This window comes from Eschrichtius robustus, chromosome 6 (assembly GCF_028021215.1).
Source record: "Eschrichtius robustus isolate mEscRob2 chromosome 6, mEscRob2.pri, whole genome shotgun sequence".
Classification (NCBI taxonomy): domain Eukaryota; kingdom Metazoa; phylum Chordata; class Mammalia; order Artiodactyla; family Eschrichtiidae; genus Eschrichtius; species Eschrichtius robustus.
This window is the reverse complement of record NC_090829.1, coordinates 55,586,389-55,607,474: the sequence shown is the minus strand read 5'-3', so window position 1 is coordinate 55,607,474 and position 21,086 is coordinate 55,586,389. Positions and strand designations below refer to the sequence as shown.

Genomic DNA, 21,086 nt, shown 5'->3' with positions numbered 1-21,086 from the left:
ATCATAAGTGGGTGTGGAATTCTGTCAAAAGCGTTTTCTGCATCTACTGAGATGATCATATTGTTTTTATTCTTCAGTTTGTTGAGGTGGTGTATCACACTGATTGATTTACAGATACTGAAAAAGGCTTGCATCTCTGGGATAAATCCCACATGATCATGTAGGATGATCCTTTTAATGTATTGTTGGATTCAGTTTGCTAGTAGTTTGTTGAGGATTTTTGTGTCTATGTTCATCAGTGATATTGGCCTCTAATTGCCTTTCTTTGTGGTATCTTTGTCTGGTTTTGGTATCGAGGTGATGGTGGACTTATAGAATCAGTTTGGGAGTGTTCCTTCCTCTGTGATTTTTTGGAATAGTTTCAGAAGGATAGATGTTAACTCTTCTTGAATGTTTGATAAAATTTGCCTGTGAAGCCATCTGGTGCTGGACTTTTTCTTGTTGAGAGTTTTTTAATCACAGTTTCAGTTTCACTATTTGTAATTGGTCTGTTCATATTTCCTACTTCTTCCTGGCTCAGTCTTGGGAGATTGTACCTGTCTAAGAATTTGTCCATATCGTCTAGGTTGTCCATTTTATTGGCATAGAGTTGCATGTGGTAGTCTCTCATGAGCCTTTGTATTTCTGTGCTGTTCGTTGTAACTTCTCCTTGTTTATTTCTAATTTTATTGATTTGAATCCTCTCCCTTTTTTTCTTGATGAGTCTGGCTAAAGGTTTATCGATTTTGTTTATCTCTTCAAAGTACCAGCTTTTAGTTTCATTGATCTTCTCTGTTGTTTTCTTTGTCACTACTGCATTTATTTCTGCTCTGACCTTTATGATTTCTTTCCTTCTACTAACTTTGGGTTTTGTTTGGTCTTCTTTTCTAGTTGCTTTAGGTGTAAAGTTAGTTCGGTGGTTTATTTGAGATTTTTCTTATTTCCTGAGGTAAGATTGTATTGCTATAAACTTCCCTCTTAGAACTGCTTTTGCTGCAACCCTTAGGTTTTGGATCATCATGCTTTCATTTTCATTTGTCTCTAGGTATTTTTTGATTTCCTCTTTGATTTCTTCAGTGATCCATTGGTTGTTTAATAGCATATTGTTTAGCCTCCATATGTTTGTGGTTTTTACAGGTTTTTTTCTGGTAGTTGCTTTCTAATCTCATAGCTTTGTGGTCAGAAAAGATGCTTCATATGATTTCAATTTTCTTAAATTTACCAAGGCTCGCTTTGTGGGCCAGCTCTTGATCAGTCCTGGAGAATGTTCCATGTACATTTGAGAAGAATGTGTATTCTGCTGCTTTTGGATGGACTGCTCTATGAATATCAATTAAGTCCATCTGGACTAATGTGTCATTCAAGGCCTATGTTTCCTTATTGATTTTTTTGTCTGGATGATCTGTCCATTGATGAAAAGTAGGGTGCTAAAGTCCCCCACTATTATTGTGTTACTGTCGAGTTATCCTTGTATGGCTGCTTGGAGAATCTCAATATATAAGGTAAATACTATGTTGGGTGCATATATATTAACAATTTTTATATCTTTTTCTTAGATTGATACCTTGATCATCATGTAGTGTCCTGCTTTGTGTGTTGTAACAGTCTTTATGTTAAAGCCTGTTTTTTCTGATACGAGCATTGCTATTCCAGCTTTCTTTTGGTTTCCACTTGCATGGAATACGTTTTTCCATCCCCTCACTTTCAGTCTGTATGTGTCCCTAAGTAAGTCTGAAGTGGGTCTCTTGTAGACAGCGCATATACGGGTCTTGTTTTTGCATCCATTCAGCTAGTCTAGTCTTTTGGTTGGAGCATTTAATCCATTTACTTTTAAGGTAATTATCGATATGTATGTTCTTACTGCCATTTTGTTAATTGTTTTGGATAGGCTTTTATAAGTGCTTTTTCTTCCCTTCCTCTTTTTTTTTCTCATGTGATTTGATGACTAACAACTTTAGTGTTGTGTTTGGATTCCTTTTTCTTTTGTGTGTGTGTGTATATCTATTGTAGATTTTTAGTTTACAGTTACCATGAGGTTTTTATACAGAAGTCTATATATAAACAAGATTGTTTTTAGTTGCTGGTCTTTTTTAATTTCAAATGTATTAAATTGTATCACAGTTCCTGAATTTGTGGTCTCCTCTTTGTACAACTGCTGGTTTTGATATCACATTTGTGTGCAGATGATTTCCTACCTACACAGTATACTGTATGTTTGCCTTTACTAGTGAGCTTTTCCATTTATAATTTTCTTGGTTCTAGTTGTGGCCTTTTGTTTTCTCCCTAGAGAAATTCCTTTAGCATTTGTTGCAAAGCTAGTCTGTCAGTGCTGAATTCTCTTAGCTTTTGCTTGTCTGTAAAGGTTTTGATTTCTCCTTCAAAACTGAATGAAAGCCTTGCTCAGCAGAGTATTCTTTGTTGCAGCTTCTTCCCTTTCATCACTTTTTAAATAGATCGTGCCACTCCCTGCTGGCCTGCAGAGTTTCTGCTGAGAATATTATAGGAATTCCCTTGTATGTTATTTGTTGCTTTTAATATTTTTCCTTTGTCTTTAATTTTTGTTAATTTGATTACTATGTATCTTGGCATGTTCCTCCTTGGGTTTATCCTGCCTGGGACTCCATGCACTTCCTGGACTTCAGTGACTGTTTCCTTTCCCATGTTGGGGAAGTTTTTAGCTATTATCATCTCTTCAAATATTTTCTCAGATCTTTTCTCTCTCTCTCTCTCCTCCTTCTGGAACCCCTATACTGAGAATATTGGTGCATTTAATGCCCCCGCCTCTGAGGAGACACTCTGATACTAGCAAGTAGGTCTGGTCCAGGCTCTTATGAGGTCACTGCTTTTTTTCCTGGGTCCTGGTGTGCAGAAGACCCTGTATGCACCCTCCAAGAGTGGAGTTTCTGTTTCTCCCAGTCCTGTGGAATTCATGCAATCAATCAAACCCCACTGGCCTTCATAGCCAGATTCTCTGGGAGCGCCTCCTCCCATTGCCAGACCCCCAGGCTGGGGAGCCTGACATGGGGCTCAGAACTTTCACTCCTGTGGGAGAACTCTGTGGTATAATTATTTTCCAGTTTGTGGGTCACCCACCTGGTGGGTATGGGATTTTTATTTTATCACGGTTAAGCCCCTCCTACCATCTCATGTGGCTTCTTCTTTGTCTTTGGATGTAGGATATCTTTTTTGGTAGGTTCCACCTTTTTATTTTTTTTTGATTGTTTGTTTGTTTTTCAGCAGTTAGTTAGTTGTTAGTTAGTTAGTTGTGATTTTCATGTTTTCATAAGAAGAGGTGAGCTCACATCTTTCTATTCTTCCATCTTATCTCTCTCTGTCCATGGTAGAGGTATTCTAAATCACTTGAGCTGAGAAAAATCCCCTGAGGGCTGTGGCAGGGGAAGAGGAAGAGTAACCATCAGGAAACCCTTCCAGGATGTTCTCTATCAATCACAAAGGCCTACTCTCCAGAGGAAAGATTCTGTCAAAGAGCAATACTGAAATATTATCCCAGCTTGGAGAGGGGAATATCACCCCTCTCCAGCCTTCCTGTTTCACCACATGATCAGCAATTCCACTCCTAAATCTTAACCCAAGAAAAAAAAAAATCTAAAAGCAAATTGTATGGCAAAAGAGGAAAGGCAATTCAATGAGAAAGAATAGGCTTTTCAACAAATGGTGCCAGCACAAGACATCCACATGCAAAAATAATGAATCTAGACAGTGATCTTATACCTTTCACAAAAATTAACAGGAAATGGATCAGTGACCTAAATATAAAACACCAAACTATAAAAACACCTAGAAGAAGACAACATAGGAGAAAAATCTAGGTGACCTTGGGTTTGATGGATTTTTAGATACAACAAACAAACACCAAAAGCACAATCCATGAAAGAAAAAAAAAATCAATAAGTTGGATTTAATTAAATTAAAACAACTTCTGCTCTACAACAGGCACGATTAAGAAAATAGTTGCACTATTCATATCTGATAAAGGATTGGCATCCAAAATATAAAAAGAGCTCTTAAAACTCAATAATAAGAAAACAAATGATTCAATTTAAAAAAGATAGATAGGGAAAAGATCTGAGCAAGCAAACACCTCACCAAAGAAGATATACAGATAGATAAAAATTAAGTACATAAAATGATGTTCAACATCATGTGTCAGCCATTAGAGAACTGCAAATTAAAAAATGATACAACAATACTGACAAGAGCAAATGCTGACAAGGATGTGGAGCAACCAAAAACCTTATTTATTGCTAGTGGGATTGCAAAATGGTATAGCCACTTTGGGAGACAGTTTGGCAGTTTCTTGCAAAACTGTACATAGGCTTATCATATGATCCAGCAGTTGTGCTCCATATTTTTACCCAAATGAATTGAAAATGTACATCCACACAAGAACCTGCCCACATATGTATGTAAAAGCTTTGTTCATAATTGTGAAAATTTGAAAGCAACTAAAATGTCTTTCAATAGGTGAATGGATAAACAAACTGGTACATCTGTGCAATGGAATATTGTTCAGTGATAAAAAGAAAGTAATATGGAGGAAACAAGTTCATATTGCTAAGTGATGAGGCCCATATGAAAAGGTTATATGCTGTATGAGTCAAACTGTATGACATTCTAGAAAAGGCAAAACTGTGGACATAGTAAAAAGGCCAGCGGCTCAGGGAGGAGAGAGGGAACGATGGATAGGTGGAGCACAGATTTTTTTTTTTTTTAGGGCAGTGATACTGAAATGGTGGATACATGCTATTCTACACTTGTCAAAAATCCATAGAATGTAAAAAACAAAAAGTAAACCCTAGCATAAACTGTGGACTCTTTAGTTAATAATGCATCAATATTGGCTCATCAACTATAACAAATATACTAAGCTAATGTAAGATGTTAATAATAGGGGAACTATGTGTTTGTTGGGAGATGAGGGGACTGTGTGTGTGTATGTGTGTGTGTGAAGGGTTATATGGGAACTCTCTGTGCTTTCTACTCAATTTTTCTCTAAACATAAAATATTTTTTAAAAAATATATATTTTAGTGGAGAATGCATAGGTCACTGGGTCATACTGCTTACTCTGCCTTTGCACAGTAATAACTACAGGGAGTTAAAACAAAGCCAACAACAAAACACAGGTGCCACAAGATCTCATCTGCAGATACGCCAGTCCCTTGGAAGCAGTAGAGTAGCACATATTAGAATCATAGTAAAAGAAGGAGGGAGAGAGAAAATTCAGAATACTTAAGGAAATATTGATACATAATCCCCTCCCTACTCAGGGGCAACGATTTACATTTTACACTGCTGAATTTTGATAGTAGTAATATTTTTGCAATGTTTTGTAGTTTTCAACACACTTTCACTTTCACTATCACTATCATAGATAGATAGTCCCTGATCATATATATCATTGCATCTGCTCTCCACTGCCTACCAAGCTCAGTACATCTGGAGCCCTTTGCAGCGTTTCATTACACCATTGCAGTCTATCACTGTGCTCTTTCTTGCTCCCCTCCCTCAGGATTAGAAGAATCTCCCTTGACTGTAGAGGTTGTGAAGCTTAATGCAGTGGATATGCATTGAATCCGACTTTTAGAGCTAGAAGGGACTTCAGAAATTTTTATCAACAGAGTATCATACAATTACATGGAAAACCAGAGATACTGAGTGCCTTAACCAATTGGCTGGAGAAATGGGCAGAGAGGAGACTTTCCACTACTAAACCATGCTTCATTTGCCTAGTTCCATGCGAACTCTAAAAAAAAAAAAAAAACCCCAAATAAGATTCGAATCTCTTGTTTGCCAAATTCTTCAATTCTTCCTTAACACCATCTCCCAAATTTGCTCTTTGCTCTTCGTTCCTGACCCCAGTGTGCCAAATCATGTTCTCAGCATTCCATGCCATTTTTACACCCGTAGTCTCCCTGACTTCCCAACTCCAGGGCACCCTATCTGGAGCACCAGGTAAATCTAACACAAATTTTTTCATGGCTTCTTTTGTGTAAAAAATAATAACTAAATTCCAAACCTCTCAACAGAGCACTCATGGGACTCTGTAACTAACTTGATTCCTTCCTACCTCTCCATAATCATTAACTAAATAACCATTCAAACAACTCCACTTCCTGTGCTTCACTCCTCAGCACACCATACACAACCTCTACTTTGTGTCTCTCTTCACACTATCCTCCCCTGGTAATGCTCCCTGCCTTAGTCAGTTTGGGCTGCTACAACGGAATACGATAGACTGAGTGACTTATAAACAACACAAATTTATTTCTCACAGTTCTAGAGGCTGGGAAGTCCAAGATCAAGGTGCAGGCAGATTCTGTGTCTGGTGAAGGCTTGCTTCATGGTCTATAGATGGCTCTGTCCTCACATGGCAGTAGGGATGAGGGAGCTCTCAGGAGTCTCTTTTATAAGAAGAGTGCTAATCCCATTAATGAGGGTTCTGCCCTCATGACCTAATTATCTCCCAAAGGTCCCGCCTCCAAATACCATCATTAGATCTCAATATACGAATTTTGGGAGGACACAAACATTCAGTCTATATAGCACTCCCTAATTTACTGGGCAGCCTACCATTCCCTCAAACCCAGATAAATTTCTCCCTTTTCCTATAAATTCTTTTTTGAATGCCACAAGGTAATAATTTCTCTGTTCACTGAATCCCAATAGCACTTCTTACCTGTAGCATTCATTGGGCACTTTGCATAAGTAAGTGTTCTGGAAATTTATTTGAATTATTATTTATATATTTTACCTCTTGAGTTAGGCTAAATTCCTTGAAGGTAGGGATCTTATATTGCCAGTTTTCATCAGTATGCTGGCACAGAGCAGTGTTCAATGAGGATTTATTTATGAGAATGAGAGTCAGTCAGTCAGTCAGTTTTAGATGTAATATAGGACTTGAAATCTTTGAATTTTCTGATGCCAAATAATGGGGAAAATTCTTTCACATATTCCAAAAATAAGATATTTCAGTGCTTAGTGACACTCCTTTTTGTTTTAATGTCTCCTCTGAGACATGATCCAAATTCCAAATGCAACATTTAGCTTTATACAGTGAACTTCTGTCAACAGTTTTCTTAAAAAGCAAATCACATTTGACTTCCTTCTTGTATATTTGATGAGAATTGTCATGACACCATTGGTTTGAAGAGTGAGATTCTTACATGGATAACATCTTTAAAGGTTCCTTAACAAACTTAAAAAAAAAAGAAAGAACACTGTTCACCAAATGTTCTTTTGTACAATGTAATTAACAATTTTATCTTTTCTCCAAATAGTTGTCATTATAAATAATCAATTTTTCCATCTTCCTAAAGTCTATATCATCCTGTCATACTCATCTTTTTTCCTTTGAACATCTCCTCTCCCATAAAGGAAGAGCTTCCAAGAATTGAGAATAGAAAGTCTACTGCAATTTTGAAATTTTTGTGTCAATAATTAATAATTAGAAATGTGAATTCTCTACCAAGAAAAAAAATAAAGTAGGATGATTTGTTATATATTTCAGAAATAAAGTAAAAATTCATGACAATCTTGGAATAAAGGTCAGTTAGAAAAATCAGAATGAAGTATTTAATCTATCTGTACTGTTGGCATATATGTGAAAATAGAGCCAAGGAGAAGAATGCAAACATGTATTTTTTCAATAATTAGAGTAATAGTTTAAAATAATGCCAAAATATTGAATCATAAGCTTTCAACTACAAAGTTTGTTATATGAGTTAGAACATTATCATAATCAACGTTTTGGGCCTTGCACACTGGAATACAAGGTATCCTGTAATCATATTATTAACAGGAGAAAATATCACTTGCTTAATCATTGGTAACTCAGAGGAAAACAAATATTTTCTTTTCTACTCCAAATGCCTGATAAAGTAAATTGTTGAAGGGATAATAAAGTTAACTGTACACGTAACTCAGACCACAGAGGTCTCCTGGATTTAGTGCAAGTGCCAAAAAGGGCAAAGGGAGAAAGTTTTATATATTTCATAATATATAAAACTATGTCCTTAATATAGGATACTAATATCTGAATTTTTTATAAACTAAAAGTGAAAGAAATATAACTTACATAATATATTCTAAAAGATACAATTTATCTACTTTGATAAAGACTTTTTAATGATGCTGGAGTTAATAATGTGGTTTAATTTTTCTCTTTAGCAGTCATTACACCTACCATACACTATATTTTACTAAATTACCTTGTTCATTCTGTTTCCCCATCCCCCCCCAGCTGGAATATAACCTCATCAGGGCAGATGTTTTTAACTTGCGGTGACTCCTTTCTCTGGTGCTTACAAGAGTACCTGGGGCTTACAAAGTGCCTGAAAAGCGTCTGCTGTGATAAATAAATGTTTTCCAAAGTCTTATAATACAGAGTCATAATGTTAAAAAGATGATACGAAATAAAGATTTTAAATGTGAACTTGAGATTAAAATCAATCATGAAGGAAAATCCTCAAATATCAGATGTCAGAAAAGGTTTTTTATTACAAAAGGGTCTCATTCCATCATCTCATTTTATAGATGCAGAAATTAAAGTGTAGAGAGATCAAGTGATTTGTCAGATCACAGAATTTTGGTACTAAAAGGCATCTTAAACCTCATGTAGCCCAAATATTGAGGTGCTTAGGGCTACTTAGCCTGTTTTAATACCTACAGTGGTAATGAGTTCACCACTCTATAAAAGCATCATACTGTTTGTTTTGTTTTGTTTTTTTGTTTTTAGTAGGTATTTATTGGAGTATAATTGCTTCACAATACTGTGTTAGTTTCTGTTGCACAACAAAACAAATCAGCCATATGCATACACATGTCCCTATATCCCCTCCCTCTTGAGCCTCCCTCCCGTCTTCCCTATCCCACCCCTCTAGGTCATCACAAAGCACTGAGCTGATTTCCCTGTGCTATGCTACTGCTTCCCGCCAGCCAACTATTTTACGTTCCGTAGTGTATATATGTTGATGTTACTTTCACTTCACCCCAGCTTCACACCCCCCGCCATGTCCTCAAGTCCGTTTTCTATGTCTACCCCTTTATTCCTGCCCTGAAACTATAGGTTCATCAGTACCATTTTTTTTTTTTTAAGAACACAACTTGATAGAAATTTTTCTCATATGTAATTAAGATTTGTATTCCTATGTTTCAATTCTTTAGTCTTAGTTGTAGCTTTGGTCATACACGATATGTGTAGTCCAGGGTGTTATTTGTGTGTGTGTGTATATATATATATATATTATACATATAGCTGATGTGGTGCAAAAGTACTTTTATGAAGAGAGTTCTGGGCCAAATAGTTTTCTTACCTTACTCTTTCTCCAACACCTCTTTGTCTCCCACCTTTTCCCATGATAAACCCTGAACTAGACATATATATATAAATAATATATATATGCCTACTGTGTGTGTGTACACATACATATATCCAAAAAATATATACATATATACACACACACGTGTTTTTATTGAATGTTATACACATACATTATATGTGCATCTGTTACACAAAGAGGTGTATGTTTTTATCTTTCGTGCTTTACACAAAAATCAAATAAAACATTTAAAACAGGTGATCCAAACAAGATAGAGTAGAAGGACATGAGCTCACCTCTTCTCAAGGAAACACCAAAATCACCACTAACTGGTGAACAACCATTGACAAAAAAACCACTGGAACCTACCAAAAAAGATACTGAACATCCAAATACAAAGAAGACGTCACAACAAGATGGTAGGAGGGGTTCAATCACATTAAAATCTAATCCCATAACCCCCAGGTGGATGACCTGCAAACTGGAAATAAATATATCAAAGAAGTTCTACCACAGGAGTGAAAGTTCTGAGCCCCATGTCAGGCTTCTCAGCCTGGGGGTCTGACAATGGGAGGAGGAACCTCCAGAGAATCTGGCTTTGAAGGCCAGCAGGGTTTGATCGCAGGAATTCCATAGGACTGGGAGAAACAGAAACTCGACTCTTGGAGGGTGCATGCAGGGTCCTGTGCATACCCAGATCCAGGGAAAAAAAAACAGTGACCACATAAGAGCCTGTGTCAGACCTACCTGCTAGTACTAGAGGGTCTCCTGTGGATGTTGGGGGCAGCTGTGGTTTACTGCGGGGACAAGGACATTGGCAGCGGCAGTTCTGGGTAGTACACATTGGCGTGAGCCCTTTTGGAAGCCTCCATTTTCTCACCAAGACTTGGTCCCACACAACAGCCTGTAAGCTCCAGTGCTAGGACACCTCAGGCCAAACTACCAACAGGGCAGGAAAACAGCCCCACTCATCAGCAGACAGGTTGCTTAAAGTCTTCCTGAGCAAACAAACAGCTGCCTGCTAAACATGCCCCTTGACACGGCCCTGGCCATGAGGGAAAAGAACCAGCTACAACCACCAGTGAGCAGGAACCATTCCCTCCAAGCAGGAAGCCTGCACAAGCCTCTTAGACAGCCTCATCCACCAGGGGGCACACAGCAGAAGCAACAACTACAACCTGGCAGCCTGTGGAACAGAAACCACAATCACACAGAAAGTTAGACAAAATGAGATGGCAGAGAAATATGTCCCAGATAAAGCAACAAGACAAAAACCCCAGAAGAACAATGAAGTGAAGTGGAGATAGGCAATCTACCCAAAAAGAATTCAGTGTAATGATAGTAAAGATGATCCAAGATCTCAAAAAAAGAATGGAGGCATGGATCAAGAAGATAACAAGAAATGTTTAACAAAGACCTAGAAGAACTAAATAACAAACAGAGATGAGCAATACAATAATTGAAATGAAAAATACACTGGAAGGAATCAATAGCAGAATAACTAAGGCAGAAGAAGGGATAAGTGAGCTGGAAGACAGAATGGTGGAAATCACTGCCTCAGAACAGAATAAAGAAAAAAGAATGAAAAGAAATGAAAACCTCCTAAAAGACCTCTGGGATGACATTAAACGCACGAACATTCGCATTATAGAGGTCCCAGAAGGAGAAGAGAGAGAGAAAGGACCTGAGAAAATACTTGAAGAGGTAATAGTTAAAAACGTCCCTAACATGGGAAAGAAAACAGTCACCCAAGTCCAGGAAGCACAGGGAGTCCCAGGCAGGATAAACCCAAGGAGGAACATGCCAAGACACATAGTAATCAAACTGACAAAATTTAAAGACAAAAAATATTAAAAGCAACAAGGGAAAACAACAAATGACATACAAGTGAATTCCCATAAGATTATCAGCAGAAACTCTGCAGGCAAGAGGGAGTGCCATGATATATTTAAAGTAATGAAAGGGAAGAAGCTACAACCAAGAATACTCTACCCAGCAAGGCACTCATTCAGTTTTGACAGCAAAATCAAAAGATTAACAGATAAGCAAGAGCTAAGAGAATTCAGCACCAACAGACAAGCTTTGCAACAAATGCTAAAGGAATTTCTCTAGGCAGACAAGAAAAGGCCATAACTAGAAACAGAAAATTACAAATGGAAAAAAGCTCACCAGTAAAGGCAAAAATACAGTAAAGGTAGGAAATCATCTACACACATATATATCAAAACAAGCAATTGTGTGAAGAGGAGAGCACAAATGCAGGACATTGAAAATGCATTTGAAATTAAAAGAACAGCAACTTAAAACAATCCTGTTATATATAGACTTCTATATCAAAACCTTCTGGTAACTGCAAACCAAAAATCTACAATAGATATACACACACAAAAGAAAAAGGAATCCAAACACAACACTAAAGTTAGGCATCAAATCACAAGAGAAAACAACAAAATCACCTACAAAATCATATCCAAAACAATTAACAAAATGGCAGTAAGAACATACATATCAATAATTACCTTAAACATAAACAGATCAAATGCCCCAACCCAAAGACATAGACTATCTGAATGGATACAAAAATAAGACCCATATATATGCTGTCTGTAAGAGACCCACTTGAGATCTAGGGACACATACAGACTGAAAGTGAGGTGATGTAAAAAGTTATTCAGTGCAAATAGAAATCAAAAGAGAGCTGGAATAGCAATGCTCATATCAGAAAAAACAGGCTTTAAAATAAACTGTTACAAGACACAAAAGACACTAGGACACTACATAACGATCAAGGAATCAATCCAAGAAAAAGATATAACAATTGTAAATATATATGCACACAACATTGGAGCACATCAATATGTAAGGAAAACACTAAGAGCCATAAAAGGAGAAATTGACAGTAACACAATAATGGACTTTAATACCCCACTTTCATCAGTGGACAGGTCATCCAGACAGAAAATCAATAAGGAAACACAGGCATTGAATGACACATTATAACCAATTGGAGTTAATTGGTATTTATAGAGCATTCCATCCAGAAGCAGCAGAATACACATTCTTCTCAAATGTACATGGAACATTCTCCAGGACTGATCAAGAGCTGGCCCACAAAGCGAGCCTGAGTAAATTTAAGAAAATTAAATCATATAAAGCATCTTTTCTGACCACAAAACTATGAGATTAGAAAGCAAGTACCAGAAAAAACCTGTAAAAACCACAAACATGTGGAGGCTAAACAATATGCTATTAAACAACCAATGGATCACTGAAGAAATCAAAGAGGAAATCAAAAAATACCTAGAGACAAATGAAAATGAAAGCATGATGATCCAAAACCTAAGGGTTGCAGCAAAAGCAGTTCTAAGAGGGAAGTTTATAGCAATACAATCTTACCTCAGGAAATAAGAAAAATCTCAAATAAACCACCGAACTAACTTTACACCTAAAGCAACTAGAAAAGAAGACCAAACAAAACCCAAAGTTAGTAGAAGGAAAGAAATCATAAAGGTCAGAGCAGAAATAAATGCAGTAGTGACAAAGAAAACAACAGAGAAGATCAATGAAACTAAAAGCTGGTACTTTGAAGAGATAAACAAAATCGATAAACCTTTAGCCAGACTCATCAAGAAAAAAAGGGAGAGGATTCAAATCAATAAAGTTAGAAATGAACAAGAAGTTACAACAGACAGCATAGAAATACAAAGGCTCATGAAAGACTACCACAAGCAACTCTATGCCAATAAAATGGACAACCTGGAAGAAATGGACAAATTCCTAGAATGGTACAATCTCCCAAGACTGAACCAGGAAGAAATAGAAAATATGAACAGACCAATCACAAGTAATGAAATTGAAACTGTGATTAAAAAACTCCCAGCAAACAAAAATCCAGGACCAGACGGCTTCACAGGCAAATTTTATCAAACATTCAGAGAAGAGTTAACATCTATCTTCCTGAAACCGTTCAAAAGAATCATAGAGGAAGGAACACTCCCAAACTCATTCTACAAGGCCACCATCACCCTGATATCAAAACCAGACAAAGATACCACAAAAAAAGACAATTACAGGCCAATATCACTGATGAACATCGACACAAAAATCCCCAACAAAAGACTAGCAAACCGAATCCAACAATACATTAGAAGGGTCACAATCCATGATCAAGTGGGATTTATTCCAGGGATGCAAGCCTTTTGCAATATCTGCAAATCAATCAGTGTGATACACCACATCAACAAATGGAAGAATAAAAACAATATGATCATCTCAGTAGATGCAGAAAAAACTTTTGACAAAATCGAACACCCATTTATGATAAAAACTCTCCAGAAGGTGGGCATAGAGGGAACCTACCTCAACATAATAAAGGCCATGTATGACAAACCTACAGCCAACATCATAGTAAATATTGAAAAGTTGAAAGCATTCACTCTAAGATCAGGAACAAGACAAGGATGTCCACTCTTGCAACTTTTGTTCAATATAGTTTTAGAAGTCCTAGCCACGGCAATCAGAGAAGAAAAAGAAATAAAGGGAATCCAAACCGGAAAAGAAGAAGTAAAACTGTCACTTTTTGCAGTTGACATGATATTATATAGAGACAATTCTAAAGATGCTACCAGAAAACTGCTAGAACTCATCAATGAATTCGATAAAGTTGCTGGAGGCAAAATAAATACACAGAAATCTCTTGCATTCCTATAGATTCCTGTAAATTCCACTCTCCTTGAATATTAAACATACTTAACTCCCTCTTAAAATGTAGTTTCTAGAATTAAACACAGTGCTCTAGAAGTGAACTTACTAGGACAGAATAATATAGACTTATCTCCTGATTCATTCAAGAAAGCGTATTTCTCACAGTACAACCTATAAATCCATTTGGTTTTTCAGTAGCTATGACACCTTTGATTCATATTGACTTTAATTGTAAAAAAAAAAAATCCTAGTCATTTTTTATATGATACTGCTAAACCATTATCATATAGATATAAATTATATCTACAGATAATATCAATATTTACAGGTATAAAGAAAAATAAAGTTTTCTTTATTCTCTATTTATGCAGTTGAACTTTGCTTTGGGGGAGGAGAATGCTCCTCAAATTGTAGATATAGGACTTCCCTGGTGGCGCAGTGGTTAAGAATTCACCTGCCAATGCAGGGGACACAGGTTCGAGACCTGGTCCAGGAAGATCCCACATGCCGTGGAGCAACTAAGCCTGTGCACCACAGCTACTGAGCCTGTGCTCTAGAGCCCGCATGCCACAACTACTGAAGCCCGCGCTCCTAGACCCCATGCTCCACAACGAGAGGCCAAAGCAAGGAGAAGCCCGCACACCACAATGAAGAGTAGCCCCCGCTCGCCGCAACTAGAGAAAGCCTGCGTGCAGCAACAAAGACCCAACGCCACCAAAAATAAATAAATAAATTTGTTAAAAAAAAATTGTAGATATAGTAATTTCTTCACATTAAAAAAATAGTGTTATGTTCACAGAAGGTACATATTCTGAACGTTAAACACAAATATTTCATTGAGAGGCATAAAAATACAAATTTTGAGCACACATCCTACCTGTAAAACCCCGGGGGTGCGCGCTGCACCAGGAAGCTCTTCTCCATGTCTTGGAGAACCTCATTCAGCATCCGCACACGGATGGGAGCTCTTTCCTTCGGGTCATTAGCAGGACGCATCTCATCTGATTGAAAGAGTTCAGCGCTCTCCCGCAGGCGTGAGGCCAGGGCTAGCAGTTGAAGTGTGTTGGGTTGATCACCTGGTAAAGATAAATGGGCCAATCTCAGAAGAGAGAATATCAAGGGCACAAAGTAAACATTTTATAATCATGATGTCAAAAGGAAGATTCACCATCAATTCTACTTTTATAATCCTTCCACCAAAAATATTCTGGCTAAATATGTTCTACTAAAAGTATTAAATTTATTTACTACTACTACTGATTTGCTAATAATAATAATACCAGTAAATAGGAACTGATTGTTGAGAGACTGCAATGTTCCCGGCACTGTCAAGCCCTTCACATAATTATCTTATTTAATATTCACCCAACCCTGTATGGGCATGTCCATTTCATAGAAGCTGAGAATTAATTAAGGTAAGCAAACTGCCACAGATCATCAAGCAAGTAAATGACAGGTAAGAATTAGAAGCCTTATCTTTCTGACTCAAAAATTCATGCTCTTAATGGAGTATCCTGTATTTCAGGAAAAAAAATTGTAAAATGAATTGTTATCTTCCCTTCTGAGAACATGAGATATGTTACCCTATATTGTTATGTGTCTACTGAGCTCTTTTTACTTTGCTGGAGTGTTCCTGTAATTTGAAGTTGAAATACACCTTTGATTTGAAAATACACTAAAAACTATCTTATGTAATGTTTGTATCGTTTTGTTTTTCTTTTGAGATGATTTTTGTTTGTTGTTTTTTTTTTTCCTTTTGTTATGTAACTTACTGGAAGTCATTCTGATATGAATGGTGGTAGCAAAAGGATCACAGGATGTTCTTTTGACTAAGGGAAAGGTTGCATTTTATAGTAATTACAGCCACCAGATCCTGGAGCCAGATGACTTGAGTTCAAATCCCTGCTCTACCACTTAGTAGCTGTGTGATGTTGGGCAAGTTACTGAGCCTTAGTGTCCTTATCTGTGAAATGAACATAATAATAGCACCTGCTTTATAACTTTGTTAATGAGAGTTAAATGATTAATATTTGTAAAGTACTCCCCTACAGGTAGGCAGTTCCTAGCTGGTGTTTAAACTTAATACCTTGTTTAAAAAGCATTCTTTAATCATATCACGAGGGGGGTCTTCCATCATCATCTTCTTCCAGATAGCTGCACCATTAGATGCAGTCTTTGGATGAGGCAACAGTCAGTGGTGTCATTCTCAGACTAGGTACAACTGACTCCAACAAGGTCAGCACTGCACTAGGGAGGATTACTTCAAGTCAAGGTAATGAGATGCACATGGACCTGGTAAATCTCAGCTGGAAATCCTGAGAGCATGGCATTAAGATAAACAGGTGGAGGATTGAAAAGAGGCCTTATGGGACCTTCACTTAGGAAAGTCTCGGCAAAAGGGAAATGTCACAAAGGAACTCTTTCTTTAAATGAAGTCTAAGGGGTAAGGGTCACCAACTCCCAAAACACCTGGTCTTTGTGAAAATGCAGATTCCCAGACATGCTGAATTTCTCTAGGGTCCAGGAATCACAATTTCAACATGCTTCTCAGATTATTCCTTACATCTTAATGTTTAAGAAGCACTGTAGAGAGGTTATGTGCTAAGAAAATGAAAACTAGTTCAGAATTATAACTGTGGTATAAAATATGTCTGTCATAGAATTACTAACCTTTCATATAGTGACCTTTATTTTCTCTCACCTTCATTTGATGGGGATGATTTTATATGTCAGTTTCATTATAGCCCAGCATAGTTCTGACACTCAATAATTGTTTACTGTTTACTGAATAAACAAAGTAGATTCAATAACATATTTTTAGAAAAAATACAACAAAAAATGAGAACTATGTAAAGAAATAAATGGTTTTTATGAGGGCTGCAAAGAGAGCCTTCTTCGTAGCGCTCTGTTCACTGAAATTAACAAAATGAATAAAATCAATTGTAGGAGTTCATAGGGTTTTGGTATTTTGATGTTTTCATTAGTAATCTTGTTTGATTTCAGAACAAAACTTGAGAATGCAAGAGGCGATATTTCTGCTCATTGAGAAAATCTAGCCTCTTAAATGATAATAATGACATTTTATGAAAATATGGTTTATCTTATTATGGCTAACCAAATTTAATATATGGAAAACTTATAGAAAATATCTTTTTGCACAAGGAAAGAATAAGATGGATAAGACACATTTGGATGACACTAGAATTGAAAGACTGAACAACAGAAAAAGCAAGTTCGACATCCTTAAGAGTCTTCCATTTAAAAAGGAAAAATCTCTTCAGATCTAACATACACTACAGAATTGAAGACATTACCACTAAACCAAGTGAGACAAATTGTACCATTTACCTTATTTAGCTTTAAATGAATTTATCTTTCATGGTGGTGTGGGCAGAGAAAGTTGACAGCTTTAGGAACTGGCTGGTTCCAGAAAGGATCCTGATAGTGGAAACCTGCCACCACAGCATACCCTATGCACTACTTCAAGGATATGAGGTTACAGATTGAAAAGTAGCTTTACTCCCAATGTTCACACAATCATTTTGATATATAACTGATGTTCCAAAGGTTCCTCATAGCCATTTCCATGACCCAAATGATTGTCTCTTTGTGATCCTTAGCATAACTACTAGAATGTCAGCTCTGTGAGGGAAGAGATTTTTGTCTGTTTCATTCACTACCATTTCCCCAGCACATAAAACTATGCCTGGCAAATCATTTACTGAATGAATGTGTGGATTATGTACTGTGATCATAGCATCATAGCATCTGCAATATTTTTAGCCTTATCTTTCCTTTCCTTGACTGAAAAGAACCCCATAAGATCAGCAAATATGTTTTCTCTCTCTTTTTATCTCTGTATCCTAGCACAATACCTGATATACAGTAGTCATTTACTAAATATCTTATCGAGTATATGTTGAATTATAAGATAATGTCTTATTTGAGATACATTATTAAATTACACCTAAAAAATCAGGGAGATATTTAGTGCATGATGAGCATCAACAAATGTTATTTCCTATACTTTCTTGCTAAATATCAATACTAGTTGCAGTCAAAAGGAAAAAAAATTTAAAAGAAGGTATTTTAGGGTAATGATAGGTTATATTAAACTAAACTGAATTAATTAAAATATGTCCTACCAATAACACCCCCCCCAACTAAGAATATGTAAAGCATCATTTAAGGCACAGTGAATGTCAGAAAAACAGAGAACTAATTGAGGCTCTTAACAGTTCAGTTTTAATGAATAATAAGTCAGTTTGACCAAAGAATATCAACTAGGAGATAGAGATTTCTCTCAGAGAGGGAGGGTAAATACAATTATCTTGAAGTTATACATAGTACATGGAGTCTAAAGACCAAGGACTCGTTATCCAAAACCATAAGAGTCTGGTTTACTTAATCATTATCAATGTGGACTTGAACAGAGTACTTAATACTGATGTTCTGTAGCTTCCTTGGGGAAAATGGTCATTTTACTTTCTAAGCATTTAAATCACTATATAAACACAAGTTACCATTATCAGAGCACATAGACTAAACACAAATTAGTACCAACTCATTTGCTAAAGGCATGCACAAAATACTGTAACGGCTTTACTAACAATTTTATTCTCAGAGACATTATTTCTTATCACTTCCCCCAAATCATGACCCCCCACAACTGTATCACACTTCTCCCCATATACACTTTAATAAAGATTCCCAATTTTATTTTGCAGTGCCTGTGAATCTGGAGGCAGTTTTTCTTTCTGTGCACTGGCATCTCAAACCTCTGAAGAACAAGGAAAGGGGTAATAGAAAGGGTAAAAGAACTAGGGAGTGAACAAGATGATGGAATAGTAGGATGTGAAGCTCACCTTCTCCCACAAATACATCAAAAATATATCTACATGTGGAACAGTTCTAACAGAATATCTACAGAATGCTGACAGAAGACCTCAGACTGCTGAAAGATCAAGAAAAATCTCCATGTAACTGGGTAGGAAAAAAGAAAAAAAAGAAAGGAATTGGGTCAGGACTTGAGCCCCTGGGAGGGAGGTGTGAAAGAGGAAAGGTTTCTGTACCAGGGGAAGCCTCCTCACTGGCAGGGAGATCGGCCGGGACAGAAGGTGAGCTTTAGAGCCTCAGAGGAGAGTGTAGCAGCTGGTTTGTGGTAGCCAGAGCAGAGGGAGAACTGCACAGGTGGTCATTGCTGCCACCCGGCACTCCCCAGCCTGATGCACATCCACCAGTGCTGGCAGGGGCTGGGTGCTGGAACTTGGGCTTCAGGGAATCAGAACTGGGGAGGGGACTGGGGTTGGTTGTGTAGAGACAGACTAAGGGGGCTGGAATCTAGTGCAACTGTGGCTGGGGGTGTACTCGGAGGAAGCCTGGGCCGCTTAGAGACCAGTCGTCATTGTTTGGGGGGTGCGTGAGGGGAGGAGCTGGGCACAGATTGTAGCCTTTTCCCCTGTGCACATGCTCGCAGAGGGCAGGACACTGCCTGCACGGCCTCCAGGGGCTGTCGTGAGATGCCACTGCCACTTGCCCAAACACCAGGAGTGGTTGTGGGCCCCTGCGCCTCCCCCTCAGACCCCAGGAATGTTCATGAGCCACTGCTGCCAACCTTGCAGACACCAGGAGTGGTTGTGAGCTGCCTCCACTCCCATCGTGTGCTCCAGGGGCATGCCTGAACCACCACCACTGAGAATCCCAAGACCAGGCACCAGTCACCACATCTGCACACCCCTATCAAGGGGATAATGACCAGTACATGCTGAGGAAAAAGGCGACAGGCATCCATACTAAAAACAGCCTTCGCAGCAAATATACTAAACCCACACAAATTACACAGGGATGCCCCCACATGTAAATAGCCCTTCAAGACCATAGTAGATAATTGTTTCTCCTAAACTCACAGAGTAAGAGAAATACAAGTAAAATGAAGAAACAGAGGAACCATGCCCAGTTAAAAGACCAAGAGCATTCCCCTGAAAGAACAAATGAAACAGAACTCTTCAGTTTAATAGACACCAATTTCAAAAAGGAGACAATGAAAATACTGAAGGAATTAAGAAAGCCTAGACAAAAATACAGAGTATTGTAAAAGGAACTAGAAATTATAAAGAAGAACCAAGAAAAATTAGAAAACTCATTTGCAGAGATGAAAGCTGAGCTAAAGGCAATGAATAGCAGAATGAATAATGCAGAAGAACAAAAAAGTGACCTGGAAGATAGAATAATGGAAATCACCCAATCAGTACAGAAGACAGAAAGCCAAATTAAAAAATAAATAAATAAGAGACCTATAGGATAATATAAAGCATGCCAACCAAACAAAATAGGGATTCCAGAAGGGGAGGAAAGAGAAAAGGGGATTGAAAATGTATTTAAAGAAATTATGGTTGAAAACTTCCCAAACCTAAAGAAGGAAACAGATATCCAGGTACAGGAAGCACAGAGAATCCCAAGCAAGATAAACCCAAACAGACCTACACCAAGACATGTTATAATAAAAATGGCAAAAGTTAAATGTAAAGAGAGGATTCTGAAGGGAGCAAGAGAAAAACAAAGAGTTAATTACAAGGGAACCCCCATAAGACTGTCAGCTGATTTCTCCTCAGAAATGTTGCAGGCCGGAAGGGAATGGTATGATATATTCAAAGTCTTAAAAGGGAAAAATCTGCAACCTAGTATAGTCTATCCAGCAAGATTATCATTTTGAATAGAGGGAGAGAGAAAGAGTTTCTCAGACAAGCAAAAACTAAAAGAATACAGCAATATTAAACCTATCCTAAAGGAAATATTGAAAGGTCTTTTCTAAATAGAAAAGAAGTAAGAATCTATAGGAAGGAGAAAATTAACAACTGGAAAATAAATCACTTAAATATGTCAGTACACAGATTAAAAAAAAATTAAAAAATTTTCTGTGAAAGTGATGACAGTGAACAGCAAAAAAGATGAACATGAAGATGTAAAAGAGGACATCAGAATCATAAAATGTGGGGGAGGAGAGTAAGAATATGTAGATGTTTTTTCTTAGAATGTGTTTGAGCCAGTATGACTACCTGTCAAA

At 37.4% G+C, this 21,086-nt stretch overlaps 1 protein-coding gene across 15 annotated transcripts in view; it reads right to left on the bottom strand.

The window, feature by feature from the left end:
• The window catches only part of NAALADL2 (N-acetylated alpha-linked acidic dipeptidase like 2), a 1,511,782-nt gene that overhangs the window by 48,557 nt on the left and 1,442,139 nt on the right, over window positions 1–21,086 (bottom strand). For all 15 annotated transcript variants that reach the window (XM_068547430.1, XM_068547429.1, XM_068547431.1 and 12 more), the window contains one exon: window positions 14,901–15,099. In XM_068547430.1, the coding sequence (XP_068403531.1) occupies window positions 14,901–15,099 (199 nt within the window). The remainder of the gene's footprint in view (window positions 1–14,900; window positions 15,100–21,086) is intronic.